The sequence below is a fragment of the Diabrotica undecimpunctata genome, chromosome 3 (assembly GCF_040954645.1).
Source record: "Diabrotica undecimpunctata isolate CICGRU chromosome 3, icDiaUnde3, whole genome shotgun sequence".
In the NCBI taxonomy this organism is placed as follows: Eukaryota; Metazoa; Arthropoda; class Insecta; order Coleoptera; family Chrysomelidae; genus Diabrotica; species Diabrotica undecimpunctata.
The window spans coordinates 4,621,868-4,634,207 of NC_092805.1; the positions used below are offsets into that span (position 1 = coordinate 4,621,868).

The 12,340-nt window shown below is 33.8% G+C and overlaps 2 protein-coding genes across 2 annotated transcripts; one reads left to right on the forward strand and one right to left on the reverse strand.

The window, feature by feature from the left end:
- Positions 1–167: 167 nt before the first annotated feature.
- LOC140436372 (myotrophin-like) lies at positions 168–11,833 on the forward strand. The gene is made up of 3 exons (XM_072525119.1): positions 168–339; positions 398–508; positions 4,188–11,833. The coding sequence occupies exons 1-3, from the start codon at positions 268–270 to the stop codon at positions 4,359–4,361; spliced, it is 357 nt and encodes a 118-aa protein (XP_072381220.1). The 5' UTR covers positions 168–267; the 3' UTR covers positions 4,362–11,833.
- On the reverse strand, positions 6,322–7,254 carry LOC140435438 (uncharacterized). Its single transcript, XM_072524172.1, has one exon. It carries the CDS (start codon positions 7,252–7,254, stop codon positions 6,322–6,324), a length of 933 nt encoding a protein of 310 aa, XP_072380273.1.
- Positions 11,834–12,340: the final 507 nt, after the last annotated feature.

A 12,340-nucleotide genomic window follows, 5' to 3' on the forward strand; every position in this document is an offset into this window, starting at 1 on the left:
TGCGGTTTACTGTGTAAATAGCTCAAAAATGGAAAAATTGTAGTTAGCCGCATTTGGAACCAAGCCATCGATATCTCTGAGTGCTCGCTGGTGCTGTACAGCTTAGACAAGGAAAGAAGCTGTACAACTCGGTGTGTACAGTGTACACAATTCTTACTAAATGTCATTAATGTCAAAGTCAAATGATATATGGTCGTCGGTCTGTCACCTATTTGTAAAAAAGGAGTAATTTTCACAGAGAAGAGATTTTACTGAATCAAAATCAAAATGAGTAGTGACTTCGTATGGGCCATAAAAAACGGAGATTTGGAACAAGTAAAAGATATTATCGAGAAAAAAGTATGTCGGCATTATTTCGAATATTCTTGTATAACTGTAATTATATCTTGTATTGTAGGCTGTAAATGTAAATGAAGAAGTGCAGGGACGTCCTCTTATTTTGTACGCTGCAGATTATGGCCAAGCAGATGTAATAGAGTACCTTATCTCCGCAGGAGCAGACGTAAATGTAAGAATATTGGTAACCATTTTCTTTGTACTGGTCTATATAAAAGTGTATCTTGCAATCTACAATGTATTTTATATATTTACAAAAAAGCGAGAATTACCATGAACAGCAAACATTATAGTTATTTATCTGTTATTATCATCAATAATATTACATAGGTTCAGGTTGCCCTAAATTAGTCTGTATTAGTATTTATCATACTCCTTACAGTCTGGATTTATCATTGTTTTAATTATCAGCACTTCCTCTTCCTTACAGTAATAGGTGCACCTTTAATATGCATACATTATAATGTTATCAGCAGTTAAAGGTTTATATCAGTGTATGTAGAAAATTTGATACTTCCTGGACAGGTAATTTAGACACTTTAAATAGTACACTAAAGTTGGATGTTACACAATATGCCACAATTTTTAATACATTAAGTATAATCATTGTTTAGTGGTGGAGTTAATTTATTGATTTTAATATACTTAGGTATTTCAACAGGAGATAAGTTAGTTGCTAATTATAGCAATTGTACCTCTCAATATCTATATTCAAAGGGAAGTACCAAAGTCACATGTCTAATGCATAATTACTTATTTATTCGTTTCTTTTAACTACCAATCAATTTCTTCAATGAAAATTTGATCTGGGTAAATAGATAAAAACATATTGTTATTAAGTAAGGTGAATGAGATGGATGTTTTAGCTTTGGGATATTATATTTGGCCTGAAATGTTTTTGCATATAATCCACTGTGAGCAGATATGCTGTTGATGAACTCATTACGTCTTTCACAACTCTGTTCATATTGTCTTAATTTTTCATTGGATTAAAGAACCACAAAATTTTGGCTATTCAATGCACATATTTTTGTTTATTTTATCAATCATACCTAAAAAATCAAGTTTCAATGTTACTCTTTCCTGCAGTGTCATCTTTCCAAGTAGTTTGGACAATTTTCTGATTATCATTGGCTTTGCCTTTATCCCAATGTGGGGTTGGCTTTCCTAATTACATCTTTCCATAAATTTCTATCTTGTGTGTGTGTGTTTGGAGAGTTGGACTGGAAACTAGTCCTTTAGCCACAGAAATTGTAATATAAGATATTGGTTTTTAAATAACATAACCAACTTTAAAAAGAAAGTTACATACTAGTTCATATATTTCTCTACTGTCTAAGGAAAGTAAATGGTTGATGTTATGGGCATGTGTTTTAAGATATGATAGTTTTGAATACAGCTGATCTGTTTCATACTTATGTTTATCGCATTTAAAAAGAATATGGTTGATATCACATTGTGATATATTATCGTATGAGCCTACCCCAGAACGGATAATATTTAAATTAGCCAAGTAAGCTGGGAATGCACCGTAATTAGTTTTGAGACATGTAATTGTGGCTGTCAACTTCTTTGCCATTGCATATTTAAAAATATAGGCAACATACTACTACAGCATACTGAATAACATATACGGTAGTTGAAAACTTGCCGTATCAGTATATATAAAACACAATTATTATAAAGATGAACAATCATTGGCGCATCTAGAATTTTACTGTTTTACTGTGGGGGAGGGTTTTGGTTGGGCACCGAAATTTTTTTTATGGTACCTCCACCATTTTAAGTACTTAAAATTTGTGAGTAACAGTGTCGGAATAGGGGGGGGGGGAAGGTTTAACCTCCTTTTGTGCTTCAGACAATAGCCATAGAGGGGACAGATGATTTCGAACAACTTAAAAAGAGGTTAAATATGCGATATGGCCACGAACATTTGGAGCATGTATATCAGTCGCAGCTTAAAAATTAGCACAGTAAGCTTATCCAACAGCTCCCGAAGACATGATGGAAAAGTTGGCCGTTCAAACATTTATTGGTGGTCTTGGTGATCATAAAATGCAGAGAACACTGCGATTAGCTCGTCACAAGACGCTGGTTGATGTCTTATCTGCCACCCTCGAATACGAGGCAGCTACGCAGGCCTCTGGCGGGTACAGTAAAGTTATGACTGTAAAAGAGGAAGGAGATGGCAACAAACTTGACCTGCTCGTTAATATGATGAAAAGTATTACATACAAGAAAACGAAGACCATTAGATGCTGGAATTGTGCGAAATAGGACACGTACGAAGTTCATGTAAACACCCTAGGTAAGACGCAAATCAAGAAGCTCACCTTCAGGAAAAGTAGAACGGGTCGGCCTTAGGCGGGCAGCTTCGACCCGGAACTTTTCCAAAGACCCTCTCATACTAATAGCTTCTTTGAAATGTCGTGAAGATAGTGTATATGTAGATGGAGAAATAAATGGTAAAAGGCATACGTTGTTGGTGGATACCGGAGCGACCAGACCCATTATACGCCCGACAGTTATAAACAGCCGTAAGAAACTGTTACCAACGAGGTTGCGACTTCGGATTGCTACAGGTGAAAATGCCAAAATTCATGGAGAAATCCAGGTACAATTAGGAATTGAAGCAGAAAAGTTCGTCCATACTGTTATAGTTACTGACATCGAAGAGGATGTTATATTAGGAATGGACGTAATGAATATGCATGAATTCCAATTGGATTTTAAGAATAAGGTAATCAAAGTTGGTAACGAGGAGGTATTTCTTCATCCACATGATGACAACACTGTGCAAGCAGCCGTTAAAGAAGATACAGCCTTGCCTGCGAGAAGTGAAACAATCATAGTAGCACGGTTACAGGGAATTGTGGATGAAGGGACACCTGTTATGATGGAGCCTTGGAACTATGACGACGAGGTTGGCCGAGGAATCATAATTGGAAAGGAATTGGTGACTTCGGCTAAAGAAATACCTGTGAGACTTATCAATGTCAATTACTACCCAGTGACCATAAAGAAAGAGACAAAAGTAGGAACTTGTGTACCTGTGACATCCATAATCCGTCAGACGACAATATCTGATAATTCCAACAACAAATTCGACCAAATGGTTGCAGTTGCTGGACAGTCTCTAAATCACATAGAGAGAAGGAAATTAAGGGAATTTCTTCGGCGGTATCGTGATATTTTCATACCGAAAGGAGGAAAGACGGGAAGAACTACCGTTGTTAAGCATAAAATCGATACTGGTAATGCTAAGCCAATTCGTGAAACAGCTCGACGATTACCACAGACTAAAAGAGAGGAAGCCGAAACGATTGTTCAGGAAATGAAGAAAGACAGCGTGATAGAACCTTCTACGAGCCCATGGGTCTCTCCGGTAGTCCTGGTTAAGAAGATAGACGGAACGACGAGGTTCTGTGTGGATTACCGTTTGCTGAACAACGTTACCAAGAAAGATAGTTATCCTCTGCCTCGGATCGACGACACGTTGGATACATTGGCTGGAAGTAAATTGTTTTCTACTTTGGATTTGAGGTATTGGGCAAATATAAAGATGTCATATATATGACATCTTTATATGACTTTACAATCATTAGAACTAAAGAAGTGCAGAAATACTACACGCAACGTTTTCTATTAAAAGATTGAAATAGTTCTTTCATTTTTTTTTTCTCCTTGACCGACATCCTCATTTACAGTGAGATTTTAGTCTCACTCACGTTGTATATATATATATATATATATATATATATATATATATATATATATATATATATATATATATATATAATATCAATCTAATACTTCTGTAATTTCTTTATTTTGAATTTTTACCGTTTCAGACGAAAGACAAATTTGGCATCACAGCAATTTTGGCAGCAATATGGGAAGGCCACAAGGACTGCGTCAAGTTGTTGTTAGACAAAGGAGCCAAAAAAGATGGAGTCGCTCCTGACGGTAAGACCTATCTGGAATCAACCGAGAACTCAGAAATCAGGCAACTCTTGTCGGCCTAAGATACGTCCTTGTTTTATCCAAAAATGATTAAGTCGAGCAATGTTAGTTTTTAATTTATTTCGTAGAAGTCTAGTGACTGGGTTAAAAATGTTTTGTTATAGTTTTTTTATTTGCGTAACTGATTATTCACACAAAAGAAAACGGAACAATTTGTGGATTTATCAAAGATTTATAGTTTTTTAGGTCATTTGTTATAATGTATGTGATTCATAGTTTTTTTGCGGAGATAAACAGACATTCAATTAAGTTCGCAATATTTGTCATGTTTAGACTGCAAGTAACAAAATTACAAATGTTTTTACATCATACTAAGATCCTTTTGATTTGTAGCTAGCTCGGTTCTACATGAAATTTCTTTAATATTGCCTTGTAACTTGTTGCAAAATTACAAGTCCAATTTTGATGTACTAATTAACATAATATCCTTTGTTATCATATTTAAGCCACTAAAAGATGACTCCACAGAACGATAAAGAAATTAGCTCCTCCCTCTAATTGTCAAGTCACTCTGTACTATAACCAACTATAACCTATAGGACTTTTTATCGCGAAAGAGTGTCTGCCATTTTTTCGTACAGTTATTTCTAAATATACATGTTAAGTTATTTGTATAAATAACATTAAATTGTATGTGAATACATAATTAAGATAAAAAATACCTAAGAAAGTCTAGTTATTGAAAAAAAGAAATACGAAAATAAAGAAAAAAGTGCCTCAATTAGCAAATCAATTTTTTTAATCGATTGTTATTATGATAGCTGTACAAAAAGGAACAACGAAGCGGTGTCGTTATAAAATATGTACAAGTGATACACTCTCTAAATCATTTAAAGACGGTACACATTATTTTATAAATTTAATGAATCCAAAAATTTGGTTCGTGTGCTATAGGGGAGAGTCACCCAAGTTGGGACAGTTTTTTTTTATAACAAATACTTGAAAATCTATAGAAATTTAAAAAAAGTTGAGGTAATAAAATGAAACTTTATTCTAATTATTAACACATTTAAGATATAAACTGAATAAAAAATATGCTTCGTTTTTTGTTATTAAAAAAAAAAGTGAATGTTCCATCATGAGAAACCGGAATCCTAAGATGGTCCGTTGGGTTTCTCAAAAAGGGACATTACTCTATACAACTTCCACAAATAAAATAGAGATCATCCATTACTCCACAAGACTCATGAGCCCAATTTGAACATATTTTGCAGTTGTACCAGTCTTCACTACTCTCTGCGTACTTCTTTCCACATACAATGCAGTTTGAATCATCTTTAGTTGAAATGACGACTGTGATATTGCTAATATTTGCATTTCGAGCGCTGTGGTTCATAACTACAGTTCGTTTCACAGATTTAACCTTGTTAGTAGGGATTGTGGATTGCAACGTCTCTAATTCATTTTTATACGGCGATTCTGAGAGTATCGTGGATTTCAGAGAATGTCTAGAAGAAGTCTTACCTTTCTTTTTCTGTGCCTTTGGTAGCGGACTAATATCAGTCACTTTTACCTTGGATGTCGGAAATTGGATAGGAATGATTTGGCTTCTCTGTATCGGTCTGTTATCTTCGGAATCGCCATCTTTAGGTGACCTTAAAACAGACTGTTTTGAAGTTGAAGGAATCGGATTATCATACATTTCAACTTGATTTACGCCTTCGGTATGAGCCATCATTACGGGTAATTTATTGACCTGTGATGTAGTTTCATTGTCCACTGATTGTTCCGTCGTTTTAGAGGGAGCGAATTCGCAGTCTTGAAATACGTCTTCGTTAAAAGGCCAAATTCCGGTTACTCGGAATCCATTTGTCGCTATCTGTACAGAAGATGCCTTTGAGAATGCTTCTGCAACAGCCCCTGAGATTTGATATATTCCAAATGTACGACCACAATGATTTTTTAGCCATCTAGTAAGGTACAAATCATAATAACTCATAAATGATTTAAAATACGAAACATCTAGGGGTTGCATTTTATGCGTACAGTGTGGTGACAGGCATAATAAAAAATACCATTCTCGCGACAGAAGTTTATAACGTCTAAACTTTTTGTATGTGAACAATGGCCGTCCAAAATAATAAGAATTTTGCACTCCTTCGAAGGTCTGGTTTGTTGTGCAAAATATTTTATGAATTTTAAAGAAACATCACGATCCATCCATCCTTTGTCCTGTGGAAATGCCGGACTACCGTTAGGTGCATTGTCCATCAGCTCTGGTTTTATTTTCTTTCTGGGAAATATAAAAGCAGGCGCAAGAAAATTGCCACTTGCACTCATAGCAGCTACTATAGTGACATTAACTCCTCTTTCGGCACTTTTTAAACCTCCCACTTGCTTTTTACCCCTCTGAGCAAGAACTTTAGATAATTTTTGGACGGTGGTCACTCCGGTCTCATCAATATTCCAGATTCTATCTGGAGTGAGGTGATGTTTATTATAAATACTTTCCAGGTCGTTGAAAAAACTTTGGACTGCATTCTTATTGAATCCTGTAGCTCTAGCGTATGAGGTTGCTTCTGGTTTTCTCAGAGAAATATTTCTATGTCGACTCAAAAACCCATAAACCCACTTTTTAGAGGCCATTCGAGTATCTTTATTAAAATTGTTAGCAATATTATTGGCTTGGGCAAAGTCAAATGCCAGACAACGAAGTTCTTTATAAGTGATTCCAAAAAATCGCTTTTCCATTTCAAGAATATGATCTAAAATTTCGTGTTCCTGTTCAACTGAGAATATTTGCCTAAACCGACCAAGATATTTGTCATTTTCGGTCACGATTTTATTTTTGTTTGTAACTCGTCTTTGAAGAGTACTTTTAGGAATATTATATCTGTCAGCAGCTTCTCGAAGCGATAGTTCGTTATTCCGAACTTTTTGTACAGCTAGAATCATATTTTGAACGGACCAGTTTCCACGATCAGTTTTTCTTTTGTACTAGGAATTTGGATTTCTATTTGGCATCTGTAAAAGAAAAATATATCAGTGCCACTTACGAGATATAGAGTTCACTGAATAAAACATTTTTTAATGACACATTATCTCTACTTAGCTATAATCAAGGTTAGAATATTATGACCTCCTTGGGTATAATCTAATTACTGAACCCCTACTTATAAATGTTTTTAGAATGAATTACCGTTATATGTAAGAATTTATGAGTAATTAATGATTTAATTAGTTAAAAGTAGGCAGGTATAAGAAGAATATCTGTAGCCATATTTTAGTTCCTAAGATGGGACGTCCCGACTTAGGAAGTTTAACTTTGTCCCATCTTAAGAGATTTGCACCCATTTTGTAAAAATCTTAACCGATATTAAACAAAAGCTTTAGTGGCAAATACTTTACAGTGAAATGCAATGACTATAAACTCTCTTATTGACTAATAACGTTAAGTTTCACAGATACTTACCATTAACGCTATATTATTCACTATAATGTTGTACGTAAATAAATTTAAAAAAATATGTAAACATTAACAACTTGTTCTGACGAACGCTACCGGTATGCTAGCCTCGTGTCGTTTACGTGACAATACGACTGAATGGCGAGCTTTCATTCTTCCAGTGCAGGTGTTGCCACTTGTTACAGATTTTCTAGAATTGCTAGTGTCCCTACTTGGGAACCGTTCCGTCTTAGGTAACTCCCCCCTACCTACAATATTTTATTGTATTAAATACTATTAAGTACACGCATTTGTCATTTTTAGCCTTAAAATATTAACCCGTTAGTGCCCAGATTATTTTTTCGCAGTTTTTAATGTGATGCTAATATTTTTTTGGGAACAGTTTTATTAAAAAACATAAAAATACATGAATTTACGCATTCGGATTTAAAAAATACAAAATATATGTTAGTTTGTGTGATAGGTAACGAAACAATCAATACAGAGACCAAAGTTACATTTTTTACACATCGTACGTGTTGAACTTTTGCAAAATCTTCCAGCACAACGCTTTCTTTTGTCGTTTGGAATTTTATACACCAGGTGTTCCATCCTATCATATCTAATTTCATCGGCTACTCTTTGCGCATTAGAAGATGGAGTCCTGCCAGTGCCTTTAGGATATGACGAATATTTCTTCAAATAAACTTGCACGATAACCCTTCGAAAGTATATTTGGGACATCTGAGATTTGTTTGATTTTTGTTTGAAACATCAAAAAGCCATGTAAACAATGCCCAATACCATTTTCTGTTTCTAACTTGAATCCTGTACTGTCCAACATTCTGATCCATTCGATTAGTACCACCCATTTTTTTGTTATACTCTTCAAGTACTGTTGGTCTGCTAACTTGTATGTGTTTTTTCCTTTTGCGAATAACGTCCAACATTTGTTATTGGATTGATGAAATATTTATCCTAATGGCATATGGTATTCTCACCGAAAAATAAATAAACTGTCGTTATATAATTAAAATATTATAAAATAAAATTATCTTTTGTAAATACTATTTATTTAATTAAAATCATTTTCCCTACTTTTCATCTCTCTTTTCGAATTGGCATTTTTAGTCAGTTACGTTAAAAAACATTAATTTTTATTCATGTCTGTGAAAACGAAAATACAAATAATACAACCCTGAATCGTGCTTGTGTTCATCGTGGCATCGCTGCGCTTCTATCGTCCATAAGAAATACATGGTCCTATCTCCGCAATGTTATTTTCTTAACGTGGAACGCTCTATATTAAGATTATAAATTATCGACACTGTATGCCAATAGCTCAAATTTCATTGACATTTGAATTATACTCGTTTCAGCGGCGTACGATTTAATTAAAATGAATATTTTTTGAAGTAGATGTTTCATAAAATTTATATTATTAATAATAAAAAAAAATTTTGGTTATTTAATCAGTATAAATCTAAAATTCTCAATGTAATCACAATTACATTTTTCTAATACTATGTTGACGCCTATGAAAGGTCCAACAGCTCCTTAAGGGTGTCGTATTATTAGCTGTGTTAGGGAAATTTCAACTCTAAGGTTGATGTTATGGCAATTTTAAATACAAGTGACGTATAACAATCATAAACATAAACAAGTTTGTAACAATCGTGACGTGGCATGAGTTTAGTGTGAAAAATACTATAGTTGGGTGGCGGGTTCAGTTAAATTAGAAATTGAAAAATTTCTGATATCTTTTGGGATCGAATCCGAATTGCTCGGCTTAATAAGACAGTACAAGACTTATAAGAGATATTTCCTTTTTGTATTGTAGTTCAGTAGAACCAGTGTTGGATATAATAGTGTCGTTTTTTGGTAGCTTTTTTAGCTTAGTCAGGGATATAAGCATTATGATAAATAGATTTGGTACGAAATACCTTCTTTGAAATCTTAATTCACAAATTGGTCCGTTCTTACTGTATTTATAAGAGTATTTTGAACGAAATTATCAAAAGCTTACAAATTATTCGTATTATTAACAATTTGATCACATTTAATAAACTATATTTTCTGCACCTCTTCACGGATATCGACGCTCATCTAACAACAACATCCAAATCGATAGTTGGCGGTTTTTAATTTTGAATTCCATTGGATAGTTACAATTTTTACGTTATTCCACCAATAAGAGGTCAAAATTCAAAAACAGTAACATCGCGCAAGTCAGTTAGCCACATAAAAGCTGTCAGCTTCCCCCATCCTCTAAAATTTGTGCAGTGCTGTTAGATAAGCGACGATATATTGTTTTATTAACAGATTAGAAACAAACAACACTTATTGCTTAATGAACAAAAATGACTGATTTTTTATTCGTGAGCTGCATTTTCCAGGTTTTAAAAACCGAAAACGTGAGGTTTTGTTTGTATTTTGTGTAAGTATTATTGCGCTGCCTTGGAACAAAGCCATATCTTAAGAAAGTGTGTATTTGGGAAGGCGAATATGGACAAATATTAACCTCAAAATTTATCAGTTCTATGTGATTCAATAAGTCCATGATTCTAGCCACATCCCAGCCAGAAATTTTTCAAATAAAATCGTTAGTTGATTGCGTCTGCCGATGAATGAGTAGTAAGGTGGTGCGTCTCGCTTAAATTATCACATTTTGAGATATGACCTCCTTCCAAGGTAGCTACCATTAAAAAATTCTAGTTTATAGCTTTAAGCGTTTTGTATAAGTTATTATTTATGAAAAATATCCAAAATACATAACACCTTATGTTCAACTTCTTCTTGTGAACGTAGCTCACGTCTTTTCCTGCGTTTTATGTTCTAGTGAATACTTAATGGTCTTTTTATATGTTTCTATATGTATTTAGTTAGAGTATATATATTGTATTTTATTGTCTTGTCCGAAATTTAAGACGCACAATGACCAAATAATTGTGCCAATGTGTAAACTTCGTAGATCTGGAGAAACGTTTATTTTTTAAAGGGGTACATCTCTATCTGTCCTTGGACCGTCCTGGAAATAAATAAACATATTTTATTTTATTGTTTTTATGAAAATACTTTAATAATGTTTTGTTTTCATTATATAACCAAATCACATGACACATTCAATTTGACGTGTTGTCAAAACTGACAGATCTCTCCATATGGCCGTAGACATATATATGTATTGGCCTATTGATATACTTATAAAAATAACACCTATAAAAATAGGATTTTACAGAACGATAAATAAGTTAACTTCTCCCACTAATTAACAGGTCTGTTCTCTCATACTTAACCTATTAACAAATCATACAGACCAGTAAAAACGTTAACGCCTCCCATTTGATTTTTCGTTGTACTTTTTATTAATAAAAATTTCATTTTAACGATATTAGTTCTTCTTGAAATATTTATTCGTTTGATGTCTTCCCTTTTAATTTCTTCTTGGATATTTTCACTTGCATTTCTCTTTTAAAGATGCCCAAATTATCCTCAGAACTCTTTCTACAAACTCGTGGTACTTTTTATTATTTAAATATACGTAGGAGAATAATACAAGCACATCGTTTAAATCCTTTGGTTAACTCACAATATAATGAGCTAAAAACTGTTCTATTCAGTTAGTTACAAATAATGTGAAAAATCTTTGCAGCATTGTCGCTAGGTGCAGTAAGTCTTTGTGCTTGCAAGTTGGACCATAGACGTTTATATTAACATGTTAATATATACGTCTATGACCTGGAAGCCCTTAAGGAGTTTTATTCGACACATTCCTTAACTTTGAATGACGACTAAATTTATTTTACTAATTTGAAATAATTGAAACCTTCCAAGAACATGTTTAATAAAAAGAAATAAATAATAGAATCGTTTAAAGCTGGAATTTCACAGCTTTTGTGAAAAAGGTTAATATGTAGAGATGTACCCATTAACCAAAGTGAAAGATATCGCTTAATAACTGTGCTGTCCGTAGATTATATTTTAAAATATTTATATGATGAAAAGTGCTTGGTTGCTTAATGATTTTTTGGTTATTAGTAGGTTCAAAGGTGTAATATTTTTTTTATTAAAGACTTTTGTATAACAAAATTGTTTTATTTTATGGGATTTAAGGGACTACTACGAACGACGATATGAAATAGAGACAATAAAATGAATAGGAAGAGATAGGATCGCAAATTCAGAATCCTAACAAGGCGGAAATAATATGGTTTTATTACTCAAAGCGACATCTAAATTCACTATTATATTGAAAAGTCCAGGGAAATAAGATTTTTCTCGTGACACTGTAACGAAATTATTTTGCCTACCACATGGGATAATACTATTAGGGGTAGAAAATTGGGGACTGAAACTATGGGGGCGAAGATAGGGCAAGCAAAATAAACGCTACTATGCGAACGGTACTCAGGGGGTTGTTGGAGAGCTGGGGTCGTGGATAAGTTGAAATAAATGGGTTGGATTGGGGTATCTACACAATAAATGAAATAAAGGGGTCCTTACACAAATCTCCTGGACACTTGGCAAATAGGGACAACAAGAAAAAGAACTTCTAGCTATTTGAAAGGAAAGGACGCCGCTTCGAAGAATCCTAAA

Excerpts from the sequence above, each read along its gene's own strand:
- LOC140436372 (XM_072525119.1), top strand. The coding sequence starts at position 268 with ATGAGTAGTGACTTCGTATGGGCCATAAAAAACGGAGATTTGGAACAA. Across the intron at positions 340-397 it reads AAGATATTATCGAGAAAAAA|GCTGTAAATGTAAATGAAGA; the intron begins GTATGTCGGCAT and ends CTTGTATTGTAG. Across the intron at positions 509-4,187 it reads CCGCAGGAGCAGACGTAAAT|ACGAAAGACAAATTTGGCAT; the intron begins GTAAGAATATTG and ends TTACCGTTTCAG.
- LOC140435438 (XM_072524172.1), bottom strand. The coding sequence starts at position 7,254 with ATGATTCTAGCTGTACAAAAAGTTCGGAATAACGAACTATCGCTTCGA.